Here is a 27,829-nt window from a genome sequence, read left to right as displayed (position 1 = left end):
AAAAAAAAAAAAAAAAGAAAAGAGACGCTAGAAATGGGAGACTGCATGGTATATACTGGCATCTACGATAACAGCAAACCAACTTCAGGGCAGTGATTTAGACAGCAAGTTTAGTGGTGAGTGAATATTGTGTAAAGAAAGAGAGGATGCCTAGTGTTATTTTTCCTTATTTTGTAATTTATTTATTTATTTATACTTGGCATTGAATCTAGGGACTTTGCACTGGGGCTTTACCTTAACTATATGTATGTATGTGTGTGTGTATATATGTGCGTGTATGTGTGTATGTATGTATTTTTTAAAATTTTGAGATAAGGTCTCACTAGTTGCCTAGGTGGAGCTCACACCTGTGATCCTCCTTCCTCCACTTCCCAGAGTGCTAATACTGCAGGCTGCACCACCATGACTGGCTGCTTATGTTTATGTTTAAGATGAAAGGGACTTGAGGGCTGGGGATTTAGCTCAGCGGCACAGCGCCTGCCTGGCAAGCGTGAGGTCGTGAGTTCGATTCCCGGTACCAGGAAAAAAAAAAAGAAACCAAGATGAAAGGGACTTGAGCATATTTATATTCAGAGAAGACAGACTTTGTAGAAAAGAACAGGGATGATTTGGAGTGAGATTTCTTTTTTTTTTTTGGTCTTTTTTGAGACAGGGTCTTGCTATGTAGTTCAGGCTGGCCTTGAGCTCACTTTGTAGCCTAGGCTGGCCTTGAACTCACAACGATCCTCCTGCCTCAGCCTCCCAACTGGTGGGATTACAGGCGTGTACCACCACACCCAGCTAACAAGAGAGCCTCTATCCTGGTCACATCAGATCTCCTAAGCTCCCCCTGCCCCCTGTACCGGGAATCGAACTCATGACCTCGTGCTTGCCAGGCAGGCGCTCTGCCCCTGAGCTAAACCCCCAGCCCTGGAGCGAGATTTCTGAAGAGGTTTTGGAGAGGGCAAGGCTGAAAATTAGGCAGGGGTGGAAGCCTTGGACAGAAGGAGGGATATTTCTTTTGCTTTTTTTTTTTGTCTTTTTGAGACAGAGTCTCCTGTGCAGTTCAGGCTGGCCTTGAGCTCACTTTGTAGCCCAGTCTGGTCTCTAACTCTCAACGATCCTGCTGCCTCAGCCTCCTGAGTGCTGGGATTACAGGCATGCGCCACTAGGCCCTGCTGATATTTCTTCTTTTGACTGAATCTGTGGAACAGGAAGTGCATGAACCTCAGCTTCCCTCTGTGTCTGTATGCACACAGGCCTAGAGCTTTCTTCAGCTGAGTGTTACTGTTTGGATTTTCCTCCAAATGAAGTAACTGTGCAGAAAAACTGACTTGGCCTAACTGTACTGTTTGAATAGCTGCTATTAGCCCCATGTAACTGTGTTTAAAATTAAGTAAAAGTTATCCTGCCACATTTCAGTTGCTCTCTAGCCACATGTGGCTTGTGGTTACTGTACTGAGCAGCATAGGTATAGGACATCTCCATCATCTTAGGGAGTTCCATTCCACAGCATTGGTCTAGTTCATGTTTAAAGCAGAAGTTCTTGTAGGTAGGGTACACAGTCTTAAATTATGCAGTATCATAGCACCGTGAATTACTTCTAATAATATAACCTAAACATTTGCTATATAATAGCATTCCTGATCTATCAGAAATTCAAAAAAGTAGATGTTAACAGTGTTTTCTTTTAAAATTTAGGTAAGCCTCATTTGATTTGAAAGGGTATTATCAAATTTAAATAGTGTGGTATTTCATGCATGCAAGAGTTTTTAAATGGTTCTTAAATTCATTAATCTAATTTTAAAATTCTCTATGGAGTGTTCTTGTTATTATGCACTGTAAGAATAACTCTTCACCATTTTTCTAGAAACATTTTCAGATGATGTACCCCCAAGCTCCCTCATCTCTCCAGTACCATCCGAGGAAAAGGCTTCCTCCCCTCCCAAACCCTCCATTTCTGGGGCTTCAGCAGCCCCGATTGGGAGAAGGGGCCGCCTGGCCAACCTTGCTGCCACCATTTCCTCCTGGGAAGATGATGTAAGTTACTCATCTGCAAAGCAAAACAGTGGACAAGAACAGCCTGGTACCACTTGTTTATCCAAATTTTCCTCTGCAAGTGGAGCATCTGCTAGGATCAATAGCAGCAGTGTTAAGCAGGAAGCTACATGCTGTTCCCAAAGGGATGGCGAAGCAGCTTTGAACAAAGCCTCGTCCTGCAGTGCTGCCACTGCCTCTGTGCTTCATGCCTCAGTTTCCAGCTCTGTGGTGAGTTAATACCATTTTGGTCTTGGGAACCATTTCCTTCTTTCTATTTTTTTTTTCTTGTGAGAGGTAATGATACATCTGTATGTAGGTATGTGTTTTATAGTATATGTATAGTGTGTTTATATGCATTCGTGTATGTGTTTAAATGGATTTTTAGGATATTAGTTTCATAGAAAGTGAAAATTATAAATTTGGTAACATGTCTCTAGATAAATGGACATTGTGAAACTGACGTTGTACTAATTAAATGCAAATCCAAAGTATATAATAATGGAGTGAATGAGCCTCTTAGTCAAAGGGACCCCTGGAAATGAATTTCTCCATTAGAGTGCTTTATGGATGTGTGTAAGATACTATGTCTGTTTCTCAAAAGACATAAATCAGTGGCTGTAGTTGTGTCCAGGAAGGCAAATTGCCAAGTAGACATGTAAGGGGTGACACTCCTACTATTCGTCCTCTTGAAGTCCTTGAAACTTTTACTTCATGCACGCATCATCTCAGCAGTTAGTAAGCAGTCTAAAAAAAAAAAAAGGAAAAGGAGTGCTGTGTTCCTGATGATTGTCTTTTAGTGTGGAAAGAGGCCTTGGACTTAGACCTATGTTTAGTCCTGGTTCTGCCACATAATTAGAAGTGTGACAGATTAACTTTGTATAAATAAGTTACTTAATCTCGCAAAGCCATATTTTTCTGTATGTAAAATGAGGTAAGATAGGGTTGTTAGGAAGGGTGAATAAGGTAGTATGCATAAAGCACTTACTATAATTCCTGGCAGTATCCTAAGTACTTAAGAATTTCATAGAATTAGCCATCAAGTACCTGATACTGCAGATTGAGGATCTTGGATCTGAAAATCTGAAATTGAGATGCCTCAAAATCTGTGACTTTCTGAGCATTGAAATGATGCTGCAAGTGGAAAATTCCACACCAACCAACCTTCCCTCTTGAACTTACTAAAGATGTTGTATAAAATGGTCATCAGACCATGAGTCTGAGCTGTATATGTGACATCAGTGCATTTTGTATGTAGACTTGGGTCCCATTGCCAAGATATCTGACTACAAATATTCCAACTCCTAAAGAATTTGAAATCTGAAACGCTTTTGGTCCCAAGCATTTTGGACAAGAGATGCTCAACCTGTGTCTTGTGAATTAATGTTGACTAACATACAAATAACAATGTAATTTGATCAAATACAGTTAAAATTTAATAGAGGTACTAGTGTGATAATATGAAAAAAATTTATAAAATAAGGAGTTACCTTACTCCTAATACTTAATTACCCTTTAATATATAAACTACATATTGTAATTTAATAGCATTCTAACCGTGAGTTAGTTTGATCTATTAGAGAATAAGAATGTTTTTCCAAAAGCTTTTCATAAAGGCTACCAAGTAAATAGAATTTGAATTATTTTTCTTGTAGGGCTCCCTGAGATATTATAAAGGTTGCTTACCCTAATTTTTATCATGTTTCAGAAAGCTGCTGCTTCCCCTGTAAAGTTGTCTGCATCCACCACCAGCACTAAAAACTGTGAGGTACAAAATCCTGAGGTACTGCAAAACACCGCTAGTCCTCTGAAAACAGAGGTGTCGGAACCTGCTGGGAAGTCCGCTTTATCCCAGGGAGCTGGGGCCAAAGAAGAAGGAAACAGAGAAATTTGTCTGCAGTCTCAGTCTAAAGACAAATCTACTACTCCAGGTTATATTTGTAAAAAACCTAAAGCTGCTGCTCTCTCTATTCAAAGTTCTGCTCGTAGTAGTTTAAATATCCGGCTGAGACTGGTAGCGTTGGTTTGCCGGGATCAGTGCCTGAATGTTCCGAATGAGACTTCCTATTCAGCTTTAATTAGATGAGTACTCATGAGGGGAGCTCATTAACTAGTCAGGTATTCAACATGTACATTATAGCAGTTTAAGCGTGTTTATTCCCAGGATGGTCATTCTGGAGACTTTTTTCTATATTTTTTGATGTAGGAAGGGAGTATGCAACTGGAAGTCACATTTTAGGAGTTTGATGGAGAAACATTTTTGGAACCAAGAATACTTTATATTACTAGGGCCTCAAAAATACTTCCTTTAGTTGTGTCTTTGTCTCCTGAATGGACTCTCATTTGAGATATGGCACGTGGAATAAGTGATAGGTGGAGTCTTCATACTATGGGCACAGATCAATTCTGCCCTTTGCTTTTTTCTTTGTAAATAAAGATTTATTGGAACATAGCCATATCCATTTATTGACGTATTCTTCTGTGGTTGCTTTCATGCTGTAATGCAGAGGTAAGTAGCTGCAACAGAGACCATATGGCCTAGAAAGGCCAAAATATTTACTATTTGGCCCTTTACAGGAAAATATTTGCACATGTCTTATACAGATAGGTCTATTTTTATATAATACAGCCCTAGAACTCTCTTGATGGAGGAGGTAATATATGCCCCTTTTGCCCTACTGGACATATATTTTACATCATTTCAAGTAAAACCTTGTAAAATGAAGACATACTTTTGTTGACATGGATAATCACTTTCTTTTGAGGGAGGAAGGGGAAGTACCCCAGATACTTACATGTTAGACTTCACAAAAGCAAGGTAAAATAAATTGAACTGTAGAAATGTAAATAGTTGGAAGTTATCATGGCAAGGACACTTAGTAGGTTTATTTGTACACCTGTAATCCATTTCTGATCACTTAAATTTTGATTGTTCAGTTTGAGAGTTTTCTGTCCTCAGGCAGGTGTGGTGGCACACGCCTGTAATCCCAGCAGCACTCAGGAGGCTGAGGCAAGAGGATCGTTGTGAGTTCGAGGCCAGCCTGGGCTGCCTGAACTGCATAGCGAGACCCTGTCTCAAAAAAGAAAGTTTTCTGCCCTCTCACTCTGTTTTTCACATTTCTTGTTTTTCTTTTGACCCTGAGCATTGAACCCAAGGTCTGTGCATGCTACATTAAGTGTTCTACCATAAGCTACATCCCCATACATTTTTTTTTAAAAAGTAACATTTTAGAACATGTAATTAAATTGAACCATATGCTATTTTTTGGACTATTTTCATACTACTTACTTTGTCATTGTGTATTTCCAGGAGAAGCAAAGGTGTTTTTGTTTAATTTTTTTAGGTCTCACTGTGTGGTTCAGGCTGGCCTTGAACTCACTACGTAGCCCAGGCTGGCTTCAAACTTGCTGTAGTCCTCCTGCCTCAGCTTTTCAGGTGCTGGGATCGTAGTCATATAAGCATTTTTTTTTTTTTGGTTTTTCTCCGGTACCGGGAACCGAACTCACGACCTTGCGCTTGCCAGGCAGGCGCTTTTTGCCGCTGAGCTAAATCCCCAGCCATATAAGCATTTTGTGACTAATAGATTTTAGACTTTTTCTATAGAAAACTGCTCATTTTGAATAGCCTCCAAAAATACGTTTTTTTTCTACAGGAGGAAGAGGAATTAAGCCTTTCCTGGAACGCTTTGGAGAGCGCTGTCAGGAACGCAGCAAAGAAAGCCCAGCTCGTAGCACACCCCATAAGACCCCTGTTATAACCCCAAACACAAAAGCCATCCAAGAAAGATTGTTCAAACAAAATGCAGGTTCATCTACTACCCATGCAGCACAACAGCTCAAGCAGGTATGACTTACCGCATGACATTTTAATTAATGCATGGTCTCAGCATAGAACCTAGAAATTAAACTGTGATTTCTGATGCTTGTCTCTTTGGCTGAGATAAACAGTATCTTAGGTGTCTGTCACTGCAAAATGGAACTGTTATCCTCTATTCCATATGAATTGCAAACTCTTGATTTTAAAGCTGAAGACAAGGAAAGCCCTAGTTGGGTATTGTCCTTCCACCTGCTTCCAGCCTCTGTGTAAAGCGCATCTTTCGTTGGATTTAGGAACGCCAGAGAGAACTAGCTTGTCTCCGAGGCCGAGTTGACAAGGGCCATTTATGGAGCACAGGAAAAGGCGGGGACTCAGCAAGCAAGCAGACAGAAACCAAACAGGTAACGCGAGCGGGCAATATGAATGCCTACGTGGTACCGAAGTAGTGTTGGGATTTAATTGGTAGTTTGTATTGTAAAACAAGTTTTTAGGTACTTGTGTTTTCCAATTAAGTCTGACACTTTGCATTCATAAACTCCTTAAATGTACAAACACCTCTACTTTTCTCATATTTTCCCATTTCAGTGGAACTCTTCACCATATTCACTGATGACTTTAAAATAAAATAAAATAAATTTTCATCATTCCATGTCAGATTCTTAATATTCTGCTTAGATCCTGGTTCTGGAATGTGTACTTTTCTCATTGACATGACTGTTTGCTTCTCCTGAAATACCCTAGTTTTAACCTATTTGCAGTCCTCTCAGTTCCCATCTGCCTCCCAAATTTCTGTCTCTTGTCAAATTTCATTAATCAGCCTTCCAAAATTCCCCACCTAAAATGTAAACTATGTTCTACTTTATTTACCTAACTATACTATATTAGGATACATTTTTGAACTAGTAGACTTATGTTTACAGAGGTGACCAAGAGAAAGAAGAGAAAATTGATCAGAATTCTTTGAGAAAGATCTACCTGATTCTGTTTTTTGCCAGTTCTCTAGCTTAATAAGTCCATTTCCCAGATTCTGACTGTAGCCATTACTTCTCCCTTCCCTGGGTTGTCCTATTCTGAGGTCTGGGATCAGCCAAGTGTGGAGGTAGTGATGGCTCTTGGCTCTGCTGAGCTGAGCTCAAGGCCTGATTGGCTGGCAAAACCCACTGCATTATCTCCCCTCACAGTTTCTGTTTGCCTTGTTGCCTTGGTCTGTACTTTGTCATCTAAAGTACTCTGGTGGTTCTTTGGCTCCTTCTTATGTACTGTGTCTTCCCCTCTGATTGCCCTTGGTGCCCACACATAAACCCAAGCCTCCAATGAGAAGTTTTCTAGGTCTCTCACCAGGCTTCCTGCCTTCCATATTTTCCTCTGTAGTTGCCATAGTCAGTGTCAGAACTATGTGTTGGACGCTGCTTTTTTTCCAGCTACTCTCCAATCCCTCTTACTCAGGGCTGCCAGAGAAATTTCTTCTAGGACCTCAAGCACTATCCCACTGACTTAAACTCCCAGCCCCAGAGAAATACTTTTTAAAAGCAAATATTAGTGTATCCACTTGGTTAAAATCTTGGGGAGCTCCACTAAGTCCTCATCATAACAAGGAGCAAACTGCTTGGCTTGTTGCACAGTGTCCTATCCCAGCCTCCCTCTGCGCCTCCCGGGCGTGGCTGTGTCTGCCGAGCCTGCAGGCCTGTGCAGGGTTGCTGCCTCTCTGCCTTGCTGTTCTTCTGCCTGAGCAGGGGGAGACTGAGAGGAGGTGCTCAGGGCACTTGTATTTGAAGGAAGGACGGGGCTGATGCTTGGCGTTAGCTGTCATCTTTTTTTTTTTTGTGGATAACTTTTTTTTATTGGTACATTTTAGCTATACATAATGATCACATTCATCATAGGGAGTTTGTACCTGTACATGATATATCTTGCTTCTCCTTTTTTTCCCACTCCCCTCCCCTCCCTTCAACCCCCCTTCCCCTCTTTATTTACAAAAGTTTTGTTTCCATTTTTCCTTCTATTTTTTTCTTGTCCCTTCCTTTCTTTCCCCCCTCCCCTCTCTTGTCCCCCTCCCATTTGGAAATTTTCTTCCCATTTCCCAATATCAGTTATACCTTTTGGTCCTCATTTACACTTTTGGTTTCTCACACCAGAGAAACCATGTTGATAGTTGATAGTTGAACATGTGTGTCTAATTTATTTCACTTAAGACTATGGTCTCAAGGTGCATCCATTTAGCTGGAAATGTCTCAAGATTATCCTTCTTTATGGCAGAATAGTGCTCCATGGTATAAAAAAACCACATTGTTTTTATGCGTTTATCACTTGATGGGTATTTGGGCTGTTTCCAAGATTTAACTATTACAAACTGTGCTGCTATAAACAGGGATGTGCGTATATCGCTGTGGTACGATGCTTTTAATTCTTTCAAGAAGATACCAAGAAGGGGAATAGCTGGGTCGAGTGGAATCTCTAGTCCTGGTTTTTTGAGCAGTCTGCACAATGACCTCCACATTGGTTGCACCAGTATACACTCCCACCATCAGTGGAAAAGGGTTCCTTTGTCCCCATAGAAGGAAAGTTTGTTGTGTGTTGGTTTTGTTCTTTCTGAGACTAAAGTCCGTTTTGGTGTCAAGTGGCAGGGAGCTAGTAGTAAGAAATTAGAGAAGCTAAGAAGATAGAGCGATTGGTGATTTGATGAGATGCATGGGAAGGCATGAACTCAGAGCACAGAGCCAAGGCAGATGCAATCAGGCAGTCTGGTGTGATGGAGAGGAAGGAGGCGAACTCTTAGGGCTGTGAGGGTGAAGACGGTGGACTTTGTGTCTGACAGACCGCACCAGCTCTGCTCATTAGGAAAGGGAACACGTGAGGCGAAATGCTTTGTGGAGGGTGGAGGGAAGGGCGGGCTTAGAATGAGAGGGAAGAAGGGTAGTGTTGAGACTCAGACGGGATACGAGGCTGTGCATTGATAGTGGAACCAGACACCACAGTGGTGTTACTCCAGGTCTGAGTGGATCAGAGGAGGCGATGTAGGCATGACCTGCATAGAAGGGGGACTGGCACATTTTAAACTCTAGCTTTTAGCTACTGCTGTTTTTACCCATACTTGATTATTTCTGGTACTGCTTTAACCATAAAATCTTTTTTTTTTTTTTTTCCACTTTGTTTTGTTTTTGAGACAGGGTTTCCCTGTGTAGTGCAGGCTGGCTTTGAACTCACTTTGTAGCCCAGGCTGTCCTCGAACTCATGGCAATGCCCTGCCTCAGCCTCTGCTGAGTGCTGGGATTACAGGCATGCACCACCATACCCAGTTTACCATAAAGTCTTTTAAACACATAAATCAATGAATATTTCTCTTCTGTTTTGGTTGCTTTTCTCTTGTTGCTGAGACAAAATACCCAACACCCCAAATTAAGGAAAAATTAAGGTTTATTTAGCTCACAGTTTGTGAAGGTTTCAGTCCATAATCAGCTGGCTCCAAGGCAGGGTGGCATGGCACAGGGGCAACAGATCAAGGCAGCAGGAGACAGCAAAGCAACAAGAGCAAAAGGCAGGAGAAGCAAGCCTCTTTTCCTCCCTTATACTGCAAGCAGGCCACCTGCCCTCCCAGAGCAGGTGTAGCACTCGCCATCTCCAGTGCCTTCCTCCTGCACAGGATGAGGATGTTTACAAAGTGAGGACCCTGGCTCCCTGCTGAGTGGCTTAGTTAAACTTCTAAACTCAGGCTGACACAATGTATCAATCATAACATCTTCCATAGCTTTGCTAATGAATAAAAAGACTCACACAAGGGACTGTTTTTCTTTTCTTTTTCTTTTCCTTACCTTCCGATCTCTTCTCATCCTTTCTTTGTTTTCTTTAAATTTTATATCCTGAGTAACTGATCATTAAATGGAACCCTGATGTAGGAGCTGTCACCAGATTGTGTAAGTATGGGTTGAGGTAAATGACGTGGGGTATTGCTTTTCCCCTGTATGTGGCTTTCTCGTTGCTTTATATAAAACTGAGCTTTGACGTGACTTTTCCCTTGCTTTCCTGTCTCTAAAAACATTTTATATACTGAGAATTACCAGGAATGTGAACTCTACTATTCAGTATCTTCTATAGATAAAAGCTATGGTTTTGAGAAGTAAAGTTTACCTCTTCATTTGGTTTTCCAGGAAGTTCACAGTCAGGACACTCCCCTCAAGAAACATCAAGTTGTCTCCAAAGCCCAATCCCTCCCAGTAGTAGACACGGTGACAGAAAACCAGATACCGGCAAAGATTTCTAGTACGGAACCTGCAGGTCAGTGTTTCAGTGTTGCTTCACTTAAAGTGTAGTTGCCAGTCTGCCATAGATTTTGGAAATTGGATCGGAGAGCAGAAACGCTGCTTCCAGTCCAAAGGACAGGTCTATTACGTTGTTTCTCATTTCTGATGCTGCAGTGTGGCTCTTCTGTCATTCTCATTCCAGAGTGAGAAGGTATGTGCTTTGGATGAAGGTAGTGACAACTCTTTTTGGAGAAACATTCAATAGTAGCTGTTGAGTTGCTCCCTTAATTCAGCTTTTCTGCAAGTGTTGCTCTGCGATGAATTCCTGAACTACTTTGCAGAGATGTGTGTACAAAGAGACCCGTTGTGCACTGCTGTGAATGGTGATGATGGTGCCCATCAGAAGCCTGTTGAAATAAAACATGCTGCATCCACGTAATTAAATAACATGTAGCTGCCTAGAAGAAGGTAGCTTTGTGATGATGCTTAAGTGACAATAGACACTTTTAACATTTTCATTTTATTTTTAAAGTTTGAGGTGAAAACATTACATCAGATTTACCAATATAACTATTTTAAAGTGCCTATTTCAGTACTTTAAGTATATTCATATTATCGTGAAATAGATCTTTGGAACTTTTTCATCTTGCAAAACTAAAACTATGTCCATTAAACAATTCTGCATTTCTTCTTCTACCTCCTCCAGCCCCTAGTGACCACCATCCTACTTCCTGTTCTATGAATTTGACCACATTAGATACCTCGTTTAAGTGAACTCACACACAGTAGGCCTCCCCCACTTTTTTTTTGGTACTGGGAATCGAACTCAGGACCTTGTACTTGCCAAGCAGGCGCTCGGCCACTGAATTATATCCCTGGCCCCACACACACTTATTCGTAGGTACGTGTTCCAAGACCTCCAGCAGGTGCCTGAAATCATGCAGTACTATCCATATATTATAAAGGACACTTCATACAGACTTTTTTTCTTATAAGCCCAGCTGCATTGCCAGATGGTGCCAGAGTTCATGTGTCCTTACATGTTCTCTGTCCTGGTGCCATCTTTACATCACTGTCTTGCCTTTGGGACCGTTATTCAGTAGAGTAAGGATTGCCTGCACTCACTTGACTAAAGCTCTGGTAGTTTACAGTGTGATGCCCTAGACAAAGGGGTGATTCACATCTCTGGCCTGGAGCTAGATGTAGTGAGAAGGCCTGCAACTATTTATTTATTTATGTATGTCTTTTTGAGACAGGGTCTCGCTCTGCAGTTGAGGCTGGCCTTGAACTCACTTTGTAGCCCAGGCTGGTCTTGAGCTCACAATGATCCTCCTGCCTCAGCTTCCTAAGTGCTGGGGTTACAGGTGTGCGCCACCACGCCTGGCCAACTTTACCATGCTACTTAGCATACACTTTATAACTTATTGTTTATTTCTGAGATTTTTCTGTTCAATGCTTTTGGGCTGCAGTTGTCTGTAAGTAACTGAAACGGGTAGCAAACACAGGGAGACTGCTGTAGTTTTTATCTTTTACATAATCTCCTTAAGGTTCACCATTGTGTAGCATGTGATGAGACCGCCTTTCAAAGCTGAATAACATTCCAGTGTGTGAGAGAGAGTGTGTGTGTGTATCACATTTTGCTTGTTTCTTGTACATTTACCTATTGTAGACAGCGCTGTTGTGAGCATGTGTGCACAAATATCTCTTTATTATTTCAAATATTTTGGATAAAAACCTAGAAATGAGATTGGTAGATCACATGGTAGTTCCATTTTTAATGTTTTGAGGACCTTTTTTTTTTTTTATATTGCAAGTTGAACTCAGCACTTCTACGCTGAGCTACATCACCAGCCCTTTCTGATTGTTTTGAGACAGGGTCTCATTACGTTACCTGTGTGGGACTTGAACTTATGATTCTCCTGCCTCAGGCTCCCAGGGTGCTGGGATTACAGGTGTAGGCCATTGTTCCTGGCTTCACTGTGCTTTCTGTAGTGGTTCACCCCATTTTACCCTCTTACCAACAGTGCACAAGCGCTCAAATGCTTCTGCTGCTCATTTTCTTCTGTTTTAGATTGTAGCCATCTATCTCAGTGGTTATTATTTATATTTCTTTAATATAGATATTGAACATCTTGTCATATGTGTTTTGGCTATTACTTTTTTGGGGGAAGTGTCTGTTTAAATTCTTTGCCTATCTTTTAGTCACTGGATTTTATTGTTGAGTTGTAGGAGTGCTGTAGATTCTAGATATTAACTTCTTTAGAGAGATCTGATTTATAAACATTTTTCCTGTTCTATATGATTTTTCACTGTGTTGATTGTGTCTTTTGATATTCTCCAATTTTTAAAAGTTTGATGTAGTCTCATTTGTGTAGTTTTTCTTTTGTCGATTTTGCTTGTGGTTTTATATCCAAATGATTATCATAAAATTCCATGTCATGACGTTTTCCCTTTATATTTTCTTTGGAGTTTTTATAGTTTTGGATTTTGCATTTAGGTCATTTTTAAATTTGGCTTAGTTTTTATGTATGTAAGAAACAAGAGTCCAGCTTCATTGTTTTGCATGAGGATATATAGTTTTCCCAGCACTATCTGTTGAAGAGATTTTTTTTTCCCATTGAATCAGCCTCGTGTCCTTGTTGAAGATGATTTGACCATAGATGTGATGGTTTATTGATCTGTTTGTCTTTTTTTTTTTTGCTTTTTGAAACGGGGTTTCACTATACAGTTCAGGCTTTTCTTGAACTCACTTTGTAGCCCAGGCTGGCTTTGAACTCAAAGTGATTCTCCTGCCTCAGCCTCCCAAGTGCTGCGATTATAGGTGTGAGCCACCATGCCCAGCTACGAATGATTTTTTTTCCCTCAGTGGCCCTTACATAGCTCAGGCTGGCCTCAAACGCACAGTGATCCTCCTGCCTTGGCTTCCCAAGTGCTGGGACTATAGGTATGCACCAACATGCCCTGCCCACCTGGCTCTTTTTAAAAGTTTCTTTTCTTTCTTTCCTTTTTTTTGAGACAGGGTCTCACTGTGTAGTTTAGGCCTTGAACTCCCTATGTAGCCCAGGCTGGCCTCAAACTTGTGGTGATCCTCTTGCCTCAGCCTCCCTAGTGCTGGAATTACAGGTGTGTACTACCATTTTTGGCCCACTTTTAAAATTTTATTTTGAGGGCTGGGGATTTAGCTCAGCGGCAAAGCGCCTGCCTGGCAAGCGCAAGGTCGTGAGTTTGGTTCCCGGTACCAGAGAAAAACCAAAAAAAAAAAAAATTTTATTTTGAGATAGGGTCTCACTAAGTTGCCCAGGCTGGTCTTAAACTTGCAAACATTCTGCCTCAGCTTCCTGAGGAGCTAAGATTATAGGCATGCACCACTGAATTTAGCTCAACTGATGTTTAAGTAGTGATTTTATATTTTATAACAACTGAATTTATTAGTTTTAACAGGTTTTTGTTTGGTAGAATCCTTAGGATTTGCAACATGTTAGGTCATATAATCTGTAAACAAAGATAAATATTAATTCTCTGTTTCCAATATGGATACCCTTTTTTATTTTTCTTGACTAATTGCTCTGGCTAGGACTTTCAGTGATATGTTGAGTGGAAATAGGGGGAGCAGTAATCTTTGCTTTGTTCTTTTTTTTTTTTTTTTTTTTTTTTTTTTTTTGTTTTTCTCCGGTACTGGGAACCGAACTCACGACCTTGCCCTTGCCAGGCAGGCGCTTTTGCCGCTGAGCTAAATCCCCAGCCCCCATGCTTTGTTCTTGATCTTAGAGGAAAAGCTTTTAGTCCTTCACCATGGAATAATGTTAGCTGAGGGTTTTTCATGTGAGGTCTTTATTGTATTTGGATTGTCTCTTTCTGGTCCTACTTTTTAAGCAATTTTACTGACACTTCTTTAAAAGTAGAAAACTAATTGCAGAGTATAATATAATATAAAGTGATCACTCTATGATAAAATAAAATACATATATATCTAGGGAAAAAATGGTGTCTTGGTTACTTTTTTCTTGTTGCTGAGACAAAATACGCAACATGCAAATTAAAGAGGGAAAGGTTTATTTTGCTTACAGTTTGTGGAGGTTTCAGTCCATACTAGGCTGTCTCCTAGGCAGAGTGGCACATGGCAGAGGGCAACAGTTCATGGCAGCAGAAACAGCGAAAGCAACAAGAGCAAAATGGGAGGAGTGGCATCGGAAAGAGGAAGCCTCTTTCCCTCCCTTACATTGTATGCAGGCTGCCTGCCCCAGGGTGGGTGTAGCACTCACACGCATAATCCCAGCATTGGACCATGGATCAGTCATAAACTCTAGAAGCCCGCCCCATGACTGCATGAGGGTTTGGGGGCCATCCAGACACAAACCATAACAAATGGAAAAACAAACAGTGATTCGATAATATTATTACCTCCCTTCTCTTTCAGTAGGAAAGAAGATAGAAACTTAAGAGAGGACAGCTGGTGTGACGTGTGCCTGTAGTCCTAGTTGCTTGGGAGGCTGAGGTAAAGGAACGCTTGAGTCCAGGAGTTTGAGGCCAGCCTGGGGAACATAGTGAGACCCCACATTTAGAGAGAAAAGGAAAGAGAGCGGACACAGATGGTTTTCTATATATTTCTAGGTTTGAATTTTTTAAACAATTGCATTATTTTATAATAAAAATATGTAATGCCTAATTTTTAAAATCTTGGTTGCTATATATATATATATATATATATTTCTTCAATTTTTTTTTAGGTTTCACTGAATGCAACATGACAAAGTCTAGCCCTTTGAAAATAACGTTGTTTTTAGAAGAGGAAAAGTCCCTGAAAGTGACATCAGACCCAAAAGTCGAACAGCAGACTGGTTGGTTTTTATTTGCTTTGTCTTATTAATGGACACTCTTAAGTTAGACCCTTAATAGCAACACCCACATACACACACACAAAAGTGTCTTATGGTTTTATATTTAGTAAACCCCCTTTTTGGTAGTGCTGAGATGGAAACCAGGGCGTTATAGTTGCTAGACAAGGGCTGTCCCAGCCCGTAACTAGGAAATACTCTGCCTGGATATACGGTACTGCGCACAGTTATGGCCGGGTCACAGACCCTGTGGCATGCAGCTGGGGTTGTCACTCACTCTCATGGCGAGAGAACACATGCTACATCTGCCGATGGGGAGGGGCTGGCGGCCCTGTGGCTTCTTTGTGAAACCTGACAATGGAAGAAGAATCATTTGAAAGAACATCTTTTGAAAGTCAGAATGTTTTCCCTATTAAGCTGCAGTTTGAGTTCTTATTTAGTACTATTTGTTAAATCCAAATCATTCAATCAGCTTTTGGTGGAGACAGCCTTTATTTCTAAGAAAATGTGTTTGGAACTTTGAAAAGTATCTCAGTTTCATATATTAGTGGTAGTTTAGTTTAGGAAATGCTTTTTCTTTGCTTTAGTGAGCGTGTGAATGTGAAGCCTTGTCTGCTCTCCCTTGAATTCTTAAAGACCTTAATCAGTGTCCACACACTGAACTATTTTTCAGAAGTGGTACGTGAAATTGAGGTGAGTGTGGATGGTGATGACGCCGAGGATATCAACAGTTCAAAAGTGATTAATGACCTCTTCAGTGATGTCCTCCAAGGAGGTGACCTGGATGTGGAGCAGAACCAGGAGGAGATGGATCAGGTGATAACAGAGAGCAGTGAGGAGCAGGAGGATGCACTGAACATCTCTTCCATGTCTTTACTTATGCCCTTGGCACAGACAGTCGGGGTAGTGAGTCCAGAGGTAAGGAAGTGTAGACAGGCCGGTGACAACATCAACTGAGCAGTAATGCGGTCCCCCTTCTTTTGTTGGTAGCTGAGTGCTTGGCATTTTGTAGCTAGAGTGATTTTGGAAACCTCATGAAAATTCTCTTAAGATAGAACTTGCAACCCTTCAGGGTTTCCTGTGGACCTTAAACAAAGTCCAGTCTGTGGCATGGCTTTAAAGGGCAGCTGTTCGAGATCAAATCCTGGCTTTGATGTTGATCGTCTCTTGGAATGGTTACCTTGTCTGTTCACTGAGGTTGACAGTGGTACCCACATTGCAGGGTTCATGTGAGCACTGAGCCCCGTTAGTGCGCTGGTGTTCAGCACCAGCTGCGCAGCCAACATGCAGAGAAAGCTGAGTGCTGGCAGTCGTGTCACCATGAACGGAGCATCTGCCGCTGTGGAGACTGGTTCACTTACAGAGTTACCTATATAAGTTTCAGCTGACTTCATGCTTTTACTCATGTTTTTACTTTTTTAAATTTTAATTTTTTTGAGACAGGGTCTTGCTGTATAATTCAGGTTGGGCTTGAACTTACTATGTAATCCAGACTAGCCTTGAACTCATGGCTGTCCTCCTGCCTCAGCCTCCAGAGTGCTGGGATTGCAGGCTTGTGTCACCATGTCTGGCCTTATTCATCTTTATAAAGGAATTTGTTTTTGTTTGCTTTGTTTCTACGATGAATCAGTTAACCTACTGGATATTTATTTTCCAATAAAGGGGAAGAATTCATTTATTTTCTCAGAATGAAATGAATTAGCATTTCAAGTCACTGTTAATTACCCATACAATGTACTAATATCTGAGGTGCTTTCCTGCAGAATTTCATTTCCTCGCCTAAATTGGAATTGAAGGACACTAGTGTAAGTGATGAAAGTCCCAAGCCAGGAAAATTCCAGAGAACCCGTGTTCCTCGAGCAGAGTCTGGGGATAGCATTGGTTCTGAAGATCGAGATCTTCTTTATAGGTAAGGGCATTTGGGATGGCTAGATTGGGGTCATGGCTTGGATTGCCGTAAGTGGCATTACAGTTTGTAGTTACAACTTTTGGCAGCCTCTTTCACCAAGTGGCCCTTCCATTCTGGTGAAATTTTGGTATTAGCGTCAAATTCTGCTGATATGTGTCATAAAGAACAGTGCCCAGTGCATTGCTGGATCTCTGAAGTGTAATTTTTTCCTGAAGCATTGATGCGTATAGATCTCAGAGAATCAAAGAAACAGAGCGTCCTTCAGTAAAGCAAGTGATTGTTCGGAGGGAAGATGTTACTTCCAAATTGGATGAGAAGAATGCCTTGTCTGGTCAGGTTAACATCAAACAGAAAATGCAGGTATGACTTCTGTAGAGAGGAGACTTGGTGTGTTTCTTGCACTAGATTGGGAACTCTGAGGACGAGGACCCAGCCTGGTTCATCTCTGCACTGAGTGACCATAGCAGACTGACCCGTGGAGCTCACTAAGTCACTCTTAAATTCAGCTTAATTGCAGAGGAAACTTAGACGCTTATTTCACATTGGTGAACATTTTTTCAAGGGGATGGGATACTGGGGATTGAGCCCAGGGCCTTTGGTGTGCTAGACCTGTGCTGTACCGCCAAAACAACATAGTTATAATTTAAATAAGCTGAATCAGATACTTTCTAAATTTTTACCTTGTTAGATGTAGCCACAGTTATAATTTTTAATAAATATGAATCGGAAATCATTTTATAGGGAAAGTTTATAGTTTAATCATTATAGTATATTCAGTATTTTGGTGTGTAATCTAGAAACTTGAACATTGAAATTAATTTATTTTTCAGTACTGGAGATTGAATCCCAGGGCCTTCACACTGAATTACATTTTGAGACAAGGTCTTGCTAAGTTGCTAAGTTGCCCAGGCTGAGCCCAAATTGTGATCCTCCTGCCTCAGCCTTCTAGAGTGCTGGGATTACAGGTGTGCACCACATGCCCAGTTGGAATTAATATTTTGACTTACTCTCTGGGAAAATTTGAAATTATCCAATCAGATGACTTAAAATTGAAGTTTAAGTGAAGTGAAAATGCTGATTTAAAAATGCCAACTTCCTTCCTCTCATTGGTTTCATTAGGACCTCAATAATGAAATAAATTTGCAGCAGACAGTGATATATCAAGCTAGCCAGGCTCTTAACTGCTGTGTCGATGAAGAGCATGGCAAAGGCTCCCTGGAAGAAGCTGAAGCGGAGAGACTGCTTCTAATTGCAAGTACGTGAGGATAATTGCACCTGACACCTTTCCAGCAAATTCCCAGCTAGGGAAAACTAATTTCCTGTGGTATGTTCAGAAATCTCTAATTTGAGAGAAAAGATTTTCTCCAATCATGTGCTTTATTTGACCTCAGTTTCTATTTCTTGTACTTAGGAGGTTTGTGAAAAATAGGGTGTAAAATGTGGTTTGCATCAAAGGTGAAGGCAACTAGAATGCATCTGAAGATGCATGCTAAATGAAACACACACACACACACACACACACACACACACACACACACACACACACACACACACACCCGTCCTCTATCTTTCTCTCTTTCTCACACACACACACCTGTCCTTTCTCTTTCTCTCTCTCTCACACACACACACCCATCCTCTCTCTTTCTCTGTCACACACACATATACACACCCATCCTCTATCTCTCTGTCTCTCACTCACACACCTGTCCTCTATCTCTCTTTCTCTCTCTCACACACACACACATACACACACACACACAACCTGTCCTCTATCTCTCTTTCTCTCCCTACCAACTTACATATAGCTAAAACAACTGATGTGTATTTTGTGGGGAGAGACAGACAGACGCGCTTGGTAGGAAGATAATGCTGCCCAGAAAGGTAGTTGAAAGCTGTATTAAGTTATAAGGGCTTGGTCAATACACACAGTCCAGGTTTTACCCAGTACCTCCCACATGATGCATAAAAAGTGACTTTTGTCCTTGGTTTTGTTATACAGTGGCACTATCAGTGTACTTTCTTTAACTGGCTTTCATTCAGAAAGACTTTCCAGGCATGGTGGTGCACATCAGTAATCCCAGCATTTGGGAGGCTGAGGCAGGAAAAATGCTGTGAGTTTGAGACCAGCCTGGACCACATAGTGAGTTTAAGGCTAGCCTGAACTACATGGCGAGACCCTGTCTCAAAAAAATAAAACAAAGCAAAACAGAAAGAGTTACAATGATGTTTTATTTTTGTGATGCTTGGGATGGAACCCAGGACCTCGAACATTCTAGACAAGCCACTAAAGTATATCTGCAGCCCACCACTGTAATTTGGATATTTCGAATGTTCACTTTCATGTTTTTACATAGCTGAGAAGAGAGCACTTTTGATTGATGAGCTGAATAAACTGAAGACTGAAGGGCCTCAGAGGAGGAACAAGGCTGGTCCCACAGCCCAGAATGGATTTGTCCCATCCAGAGGATCAGTGACTTTGTCTGAAATCCGCTTGCCTCTGAAAGCAGATTTTGTATGTGGTACAGCTCAGAAATCTGGTACGGTGGTGTTTATTTGCATTATTTTTAGATTCCATGTTAAGTTACGAACTTCAGCTAGATCAGACTTGTACAAGAAATTTACAAGAAGAGCTTACATAAAGATAAAAAGCAGTAAGGGTAAACATAATTTTGAACATAAAATCTCTGAGATGAGTTATCCTGATAGAATAGACCATTTGATATAGCTAATTAATTTTACTATAGAAATGAACTGGTGCATTTAAAAGAACTCACTTTATTTATTCTGTTTAAAGTGTACCTCAGCATGTATAGAAATTTGTTCTACAAACTCTGAACCACTGGTTGTATGGATGATGAGCACCTCAGTGAAGATATTTCTGTTGAAATTTTACTCTTTTTGCCTCACTGGATTTGAATAATCTCAGCACATTTTTTAGAAGTATGCAGTCTACTAAAAATGATATCTATTTTTATAGTTTTTATTAGTATATGTTTGCAGTAGATACATACCTTCATCGTGGCAAATTGGTGCTTATACTTAATCACATAATGATCTTCTTACTTCCGCTTCCTTTCCCCACCTGCCAGTCTCCCCCCACATCTCACCTAGACCAGTGGGTAAATGGCACCCTGACAGCAAAATTTGAAAACACAGCAGGGTAATAATTTAGTAAGCTTAAGAAAATTACAGTTGGGTTAAATTTTAGTAAGGGTTTTTTTTTTGAGGTTCTTTTAGGTTTTCATTTGTGTAGATCTTCCTCTGTGCAGGAAGAGAAAGTCAGCTGTAGATGAGAGTGACTTTGAGGTACAGGAAAGTAAAGAACGGAACGTTATTGTAGGAATGAGCTAACTTATTGCTATTACCTCATTTTAGTGAAGTGTGAGCAGAAAACATTTACCTTGTTGTGCATAGTTATTTAATGACAAATAATGAAGAAATAGTTCATGATTTTATTAGAACTTACCTCTGCATGACTTTCATGGTATTTTAATCTCATGTTTGAAAAGATAAATCACAATTTACCCTTTGGAGGTATGTCTTAGGTGTGTTAAGTTAAATTCAAAGTCAGTAGAAATTGAGGAATTAAGGCGAGATGTTGATGTTTATTCAAGGTTGTAGCTGTCACATTATGTTTAATTAAGCTTGTTTCTGAAACTTGATATTAGTAATTTTAAATATAAATTTTTCTTTGATAAAATGTAAATTTTGTATAAACATTGCAGTGTGACTTTATTCCTTTGGTGGTTCAGAACACTGATCAGCTAAATGTGATTTTGCTTGTGTTAAGTATGTAATTGATCACTTCTTACAGATGCCGCCAATTACTATTACTTAATTATGCTAAAAGCGGGAGCTGAAAATATGGTAGCCACACCATTAGCAAGCACTTCGAACTCTCTTAATGGCGATGCTCTGACATTCACTACTACATTTACTCTGTGAGTAATTAGGCGTTTGGTGGTTCAGACAATATTCTCTCTTAAACGGTCAACACAGTCTAAGGATACAGGCAACATTTATCTGTAGATCATGCTTCTGAGGGTCAGATCCGTAATCTGATCAAGTCCTTGTACATGCTGAGTATGTGCTTTACCACTCAGCCCTTTATTTGTTTTAGTTCTTCTTTTGGTACCGGAAATCAAACTCAGGACTCTGTGCTTACCAGGCAGGTGTTGTGCCGCTGAGCTGTTTCCCCAGCCCTTGTTTTAGTTTTTGAGACAAGGTCTTGCTACGTGGTCCAGGCTGCCTTGAACTCACTGTGTAGCCCCGGCTGGGCTTCAACTTGCAGCAGTCATCCTATTTCAGTCTCCTGGGAGCTGTGTGTTCAATTTTTTTTTTTAATGGGTAAATAACTCAGTTTTTAAGTTTTTGCATTTAGCTTTTATATTTTTGATGTTTTCCAATGAGTAGCACATTTCTTCTATGTGACTATCCATGTTTAATACTTTGAAGTATTATATAAAATGTGAACCATAATTTTTTTTTCTTCCGGTCCCAGGGATTGAACTCATGACCTTGCGCTTGCCAGGCAGGCTCTGTGCCACTGAGCTAAACCTTCAGCCTGCCCCTAATTTTTTTTATATATGCTTTAAAGCTCATATAACATACTTAATATTTCATCTTGATAAAAGATACTTATGTTTAGTTATGCAGGTATGTTTTAGAACTACATAGTACAAAACAGTTTGAAAAAGTTGTTACTTTTTAAAGCTCTTGAATTATAAAAGACCAAAGAAAATATTTCTGACTTTTAAAATACAGACTATTCTTACCAGTTCTTCTTGTCTTTAGTTAAAAACACAGTGTATTTCTTTACTCTCAGAATCTTGTAACCGTATTTGTGGCCTTTTAAAGGCATAACTTGAAATTTTTCTTAGTATTTCATTTGATATCTTTTTTTTTTCTTCCCAGACAAGATGTGTCTAATGACTTTGAAATAAATCTTGAAGTTTACAGCTTGGTAAGCATTTATAGTTTCCTAAAGTAGCCAGCAGTGTATTTTCTTTAATAATATCAGGTTTTAGGCTGATTATAATTTGGGTTTGTGTGTAGGTACAAAAGAAAGATTCTTCAGGCCCTGATAAGAAGAAAAAAACATCCAAGTCCAAGGTGAGAATTATAGAAATCTAGTAAAAAATTACAATCAAAAAAGTAATAGATATCATGCTAGTTTTAATCGTTATGCAACTTCTAATGATTCTAAAGTCTTCAGATCAGTTTTATGTGCCAGATTTCTACTTATATTGTATTACTACTTGCATTAAATAGAAGTGAATACTTATGGTGAACTTACAGTGAGTGATTGTGATCCTAACTATAAGCTTTTGATACTCAAGATAGAAAGTTTTGCTTTGTCCATGTTTACTTGACATCTTTTATAACTGCTTAAAACTCGCTGTTCTCTGCCCTCTTGTCTCCCTAGGTCCTCTAGAGCAGCATTTAACTATGCAGTCGCTTGTGTACAAGAAGCAGTAGAACCTCTAATTGGGTTTTTACTGTTCTACTCATTGTTATTTTCCTGAGTCATCATTAAAGAGTTTGTCTTTATTGCAGATTAATTTCTGTTGGAACAAAAAGGAAAATGAAAAAAATTTTTTTTCTTTAGCTTTAACCAAAAAGGAAGGAATTCAGGTCTGATCTATTCATATTTAAGATTTATTTTTCATGTGGGACTCTCTCAAGAGTTAATTTTAAACTGTGAATTACAGTATTTTAATTGGAAATGTACTAATTTTTTTCTTCTAGGCTATTACTCCGAAGAGACTCCTCACATCTATAACCCCGGTAAATAGAATTTTTAGGAAATTAAACTTTCTTGAGAAATTTTTGTCTTACACGTATGACTGTAAATTGGGTAACGAGTTCTAAACCAACTGTCAGTTATATAGATCTTTTAAAATATACTAATGGGGAAAATGATCCTTGACATTTATGTAGGAAAAATATTTTCTGAAATGTACTCTTTGTCCTGTTAAGAATTTTGTACTTGATATTTATGTCTTCATATCAAATAAAATAAGTAACTTATGTTTCTTCCCCATATTTTTTTTTTTTTTTTAGAAAAGCAGCCTTCACTCTTCAGGTGAGTGGATTCTGAACTACTTTAGGTTTAGACTAAGGAAAATAATTGAGCAATTGTATATGTATATAAATGCATTCATATATATGTAGGCCACCTTGATTTTTGAGTGTTTACCCTGGTCTGCTTTGGGATAATACTTTCTAGATGGGTTTGTTTTTAGTCACATGTAAGGTTACTGGTCAGAATAGCATGCAGTCGGGTTGTACCTTTGTCAGGTACCCCAGGAGGACACCAGCCACCACAGGATTCAGGCTCTGGCAGTCCAGTCACATGCGGTGTTGAGTTACCAGGCAGTGTCGGCAGGGAGCAGCAGTCCTCACCAGGCTTCTCTTGTTGTGTGGATTGTTTTGTGCTGTCCACACTGTGGCGCTTACTTCTTTCCACGGTGCTCATCACGAGTGGCACTATGTCATGCCGTGAAAGCTCTTTCCAGTTTGCTAGGTGTTGGGGTGCCGTGAACCAGGGCCTTCTCTACAATGGCGTGAGGCCTACGTTTTATAAAGGGGATCAGGATTGAGTGGGTTTCTCTCACGTCCTTTAGGCTATTGGCTTTTTCTCTGTGGCACAGAGAGTTACTAATAGACCTGTGCAGATTCGATCTCCGCTGCTAATTATGTCACCCTGGCCTATTAATAGTGATGAAGTCTTTCTGTATTTCTTAGGAGAAAATTGCTCTTTTAAGTATTTACTTTTAGGTTTTGAGTCTTTCAAACATATCCATTCCAAATATTAAGGAGTGCTTGTACTCATTTAAAGACAAAATTCTATGTAATTTCCTTTCATTAAGCAAATGTGTTACTCTGTTTTCTCTCATATTTAAAAACAGGAAAAATGAGACATTTTTCCCTGGGGCAATTTAATTTCATCCTGTTGGTATGTGGTGAAGCACGGTTGTTTGTTCTTGTAAAAGTCACTGAACTGAGCACCACTGGCTCTTTCTTTACAGTTATGGCCAGTCCAGGAGGCCTCCACGCTGTGCGCACCAGCAACTTTGCCCTCGTTGGGTCTTACACACTGTCATTATCGTCAGTAGGAAGCACTAAGTTTGCTCTTGACAAGGTATTTGCTCTCAACTTTGAGTATGTTGTGTTATTTCTTATAATTTTAGAAAATTGAGGTTAAAGTGCCATAATGCTTTCAAGTATTTGAAGTCTTTAGCCATGAGTAAATGTTCTTAGAATCACACATTTTAACTAGATCCAAGTATACCTAAATGGTGTATCTTATGATGTTGGAAGTATTTCTTGCGTATATCTTTTTTTTGTTGTTTTTGGTTTTTTTTTCCAGTACTGGGAATCGAACTCATGACCTCATGCTTGCCAAGCAAGCACTATGCCACTGAGCTAAATCCCCAGCCCGTCTTGCTTATAGCTTAATACTGTAGTTAGATCTTCAAAGTAATATATTCTGTTACTTTTTACTAAAAAGTATCACTTCTTACATTTTGTTGTTAAATTTGTAGGTTTTTTTTTTTTTTTTTTTGAGAGAGGACATTGCTCTGCAGTTCAAGTTGGCCTTGAACTCACCATGTAGCCCAGGCTGATCTTGAACTCATGGCTATCTTCCTGCCTTGGCCTCATGAGTGCTGGGATTACAGGCATGCACCACCATGCCCAGCTGAATTTGTAGTTTTTGAACATAACAGTTTCCCTATTTGAACCTCTAACATATTTTGAAATGAGCAGTATGTTATAGACTTAGTTTTGATAAACGGGGAAAAATAGATTAGTCTCTCTTGAATCTAAGGGATTTCTTTTCTGTGCTTCCCTCCCAAATTAAAAGCTTCAGAATTCAAATCTGTATTATGTCACTATCATTTTTTTTCACCATAATATGAAATAATTAAACTTTTAAGTAGCTAAAAGACCATTTTTTATTATGTTTGCAGTACATAATTCTTAGGCTCCTCATGTAGAGTTGGCACATGCACATAATACAGTTTAATTCTTTTTTTATTCCTTTCCATCCTCTCACCACCTCTCCATCTCTTGATCCCTTTCGCATTTGAAAAAGATCTGTCTCCCTACTTCCTATTATCTATCTTTATTTTCCTCTTACAGGACTATTTAAAAAGTCAACTAGGGCCAGGAATATAGCTCAGTGGCACAGTGCCTGCCTGGCAAGCACAAGGTCTGAGTTCGATTCCCGGTACCATAAAACAAGAAAAAAAAGTGGCAAACTAGCAGCAAATTTTTTTGGGGGGATCGATTTTTGCTATATAATACAATAATTTAAAAAAATATTAATTTAAAATTTTTTGAGTGATACAATAATTGAACATGTTTATGGAGTCTACTATGATATTTTAGCACTTGTGTACAGTATCTAATGATCAAATCAGGGTAATTAGCATTTCCACTCATCACCCCTACCCCGCCCGGGGGGGGGGTTGTTGAACCCAGCCTCTTGCATTTGCTGCAGGTGTTCTACCACTGAACTACATCCTCAGACCCTGTTAAATTTTATTTTGAGACAGGGTTTCGTTAAGTTGCCCAGGCTGGGTTTTGAATTTGTGAGCACCCTGCCTCAACCTCCTAAGTAGCTAGGATTGTAGGTGTACACCATAGTACCTGGCTTCCTTATTTCTTTGTTTTATCCTTTAAGCTCCTGGCTTCTAGTTCTTTACAGAATACAGTATGTAACAGGTTGTTATAAACTGTAGTCACCTGCTGTGCTATGGGACACGAGCATATTTCCTTTTGTCTTGTTACCTGTTGTGCAGTCTCCATCGCCTTCCCCTAACTCCTCAGCCTCCAGTAATCACGATTTTACATGCAGATCGATTTTATGAGAGCTATCTGTAGTCAGAATGTAGAGGTGAAAATGTATAAAAATTAAAAGGCTTGGTTTCAAGTATCTGTCCTGCTCATAATTTACTCTTTATTATGGAATTAGTCACTGTATTTCTCAGGGAGTTTGCTTTCCTAGGACAGAATCTTAGGTTAGTGTGAAGCAACCTAAGTTTAACATTCTGTGAAGGTCTTTTTTTGTAATTGATGAACAAAAAGCAGGCTATAGGTGACATTTTGACGGTTATTAAACCATAAATATATTTTAATATGTTCGTTTCTAAAAATTTACATAACTTTTTATTTAATAATTCAGCTAATTTAACAAAAATGAGTGATTGTGGGTCTTTTTTTTCTCTTTGTCTTTTTGTTTGTTTGTTTTAGATAAATTATGATGTAAAAGAGCAAGAGCTACTGGGCTATTTGTTCCAGGAAAAGGTTGCCGAATTTTCTTTGCTTGAAACTAATGTACCTAAAAATCAATCTTAATATCTAGTCCTTTTGTCTTTCTTTCACTAACTACTTCTCTATCTTTGGGTTATTTTAAATAAGTAAGGACATTATGGGAGATATTCTTTGTTTGGACTCTTACAGAGGGACATCTTTTCTTCTTTAAAGCTTTCTTTGAAAATTCTTTTTTGTTTTCAGGCATGTGTGGTATTTGGGTTTTTTCTCTATGTAGATTTCTGTTTTATAGTTCTTTAAACTTTTATATTCAGTTCAATATTGTTTTTTTCCTGAGTATTAATTATAATACCACATTAGAAACTGTTTAAAATTACTCAATATTTTTGGCCTTTTAATCTATTGAAAGCATTACTGGTGATGTTTAAAGTAAAGATAGAAAGCTTTTATAGTATCGATTAGCTAGTTGTAATATTGCTAAATGTATTTAACACTAAAATTGTACTGAATATAAATATTTTAGAAGACCTAAAATATTTAATATTCTTGTAAAGATCCGTTGCAGACCTTTGTGGTACTATAGAAATGCTAATGAACAAAATGCTGGATAGTATTTTATTTTAAATTCTTAAAACAAGATTTGGTGTTTGCAAATTAGAGAAACATAAAAATGGGGGTTCTGTGATCTGTATTTCTTAATCAGCATTGTCACTAGTCCAGTTTCAACATATGGAAGAGACCTCCTTAGTCTCTAAAGTGAGATTTTAATACATATGTTAAATATATTAAATAGAAATCATTCTTTTGAAAAAATTTTGGCTGCTATTTTCATTTGAAATGTCATACTTAAAAGTTAACATTAATATTTTCCATTATCTTAATACCTCCTTTGAAATTGTAACTTAAATTTCTTTCTTTTTTTTTTCTTTTTGAGACAGGGTCTCGCTATGCAGTTCAGGCTGGCCTTGAATTGACTCTGTAGCCCAGGCTGGTCTCGAACTTGAAACGATCCTTCTGCCTTAACCTCCTGAGTGCTGGGATTGCAGGCGTGCGCTGCCACATCTGGCTATCATAGCTTAAATTTCTGACTATCATATTGAATGAAAAATCAAATCATTGAATTTAGTTGGTTGTCTTTTAAGTCTCCTTCTGAGTCAAATATGATTTTGATATGAAATTAGCACCAAATGTGATTTTGTGTGTGATAGGGAAGCAAATGCTTATTCCAGTTGCTTGCAGTTGATGTAGAATATTTATGATAGTTAAGTTCAGCTGTTCTTTAAGTTGCTGGGAAAATGTAAGCCTTCTATGTCAACATGATATTTCTATTTAATTAACATTGAGAGAGCAGACAGGTCTGATGTTTCCTACCAGATACTACCAGTATAAGGGAGTGTCTTGACCAGTAATACAGTTGGTATTATTGCGAGTCACATAGTTAGTTTGAAATCCCCTTCAGAATGGAATTTCAGTGGAGGTTAACCCAGTCTCTTTGCTCTGCAGAGTTAAGGTACCGTGAGCAGTGCTTTGCCACTTTATATGAGTTTACACATAATCTGATTCAATCTGATCTTAAGCCTTGCATCCTAGAATTTAAATGATGAATTTCAGTGAGTCACACTCTCAAACCCTTTCAAATAGGGAATTCAAAACAAGATTTATAGATAAAGGGAGAAGAACATCCCAAAGCTCATTTTCTGACTTAATGACCTCTGAAGTGTCTATACTTTTT

At 39.3% G+C, this 27,829-nt stretch overlaps 1 protein-coding gene across 3 annotated transcripts in view; it reads left to right on the top strand.

Moving 5' to 3' along the window:
- The window catches only part of Anln (anillin actin binding protein), a 61,824-nt gene that overhangs the window by 12,170 nt on the left and 21,825 nt on the right, over nt 1–27,829 (top strand). The window contains exons 4-21 of one of the 3 annotated variants that reach the window (XM_005397767.2): nt 1,850–2,247; nt 3,725–3,947; nt 5,670–5,860; nt 6,127–6,234; nt 9,979–10,105; nt 14,799–14,909; nt 15,580–15,722; nt 16,670–16,815; nt 17,031–17,175; nt 17,935–18,070; nt 19,173–19,355; nt 20,633–20,759; nt 21,733–21,781; nt 21,874–21,930; nt 22,567–22,605; nt 22,882–22,903; nt 23,850–23,962; nt 26,077–26,130. In XM_005397767.2, coding sequence (XP_005397824.1) covers nt 1,850–2,247; nt 3,725–3,947; nt 5,670–5,860; nt 6,127–6,234; nt 9,979–10,105; nt 14,799–14,909; nt 15,580–15,722; nt 16,670–16,815; nt 17,031–17,175; nt 17,935–18,070; nt 19,173–19,355; nt 20,633–20,759; nt 21,733–21,781; nt 21,874–21,930; nt 22,567–22,605; nt 22,882–22,903; nt 23,850–23,962; nt 26,077–26,130 — 2,372 coding nt within the window. Of the gene's footprint in view, nt 1–1,849; nt 2,248–3,724; nt 3,948–5,669; nt 5,861–6,126; nt 6,235–9,978; nt 10,106–14,798; nt 14,910–15,579; nt 15,825–16,669; nt 16,816–17,030; nt 17,176–17,934; nt 18,071–19,172; nt 19,356–20,632; nt 20,760–21,732; nt 21,782–21,873; nt 21,931–22,566; nt 22,606–22,881; nt 22,904–23,849; nt 23,963–26,076; nt 26,131–27,829 lie in introns of all 3 variants that reach the window. The other 2 variants (XM_005397763.2, XM_005397764.2) reach the window with 2 other exon arrangements.

This window comes from Chinchilla lanigera, unplaced genomic scaffold (genome assembly GCF_000276665.1).
Source record: "Chinchilla lanigera isolate Chin_1 unplaced genomic scaffold, ChiLan1.0 scaffold00059, whole genome shotgun sequence".
NCBI lineage: Eukaryota > Metazoa > Chordata > Mammalia > Rodentia > Chinchillidae > Chinchilla > Chinchilla lanigera.
This window is presented reverse-complemented; position numbering and strand designations above follow the sequence as displayed.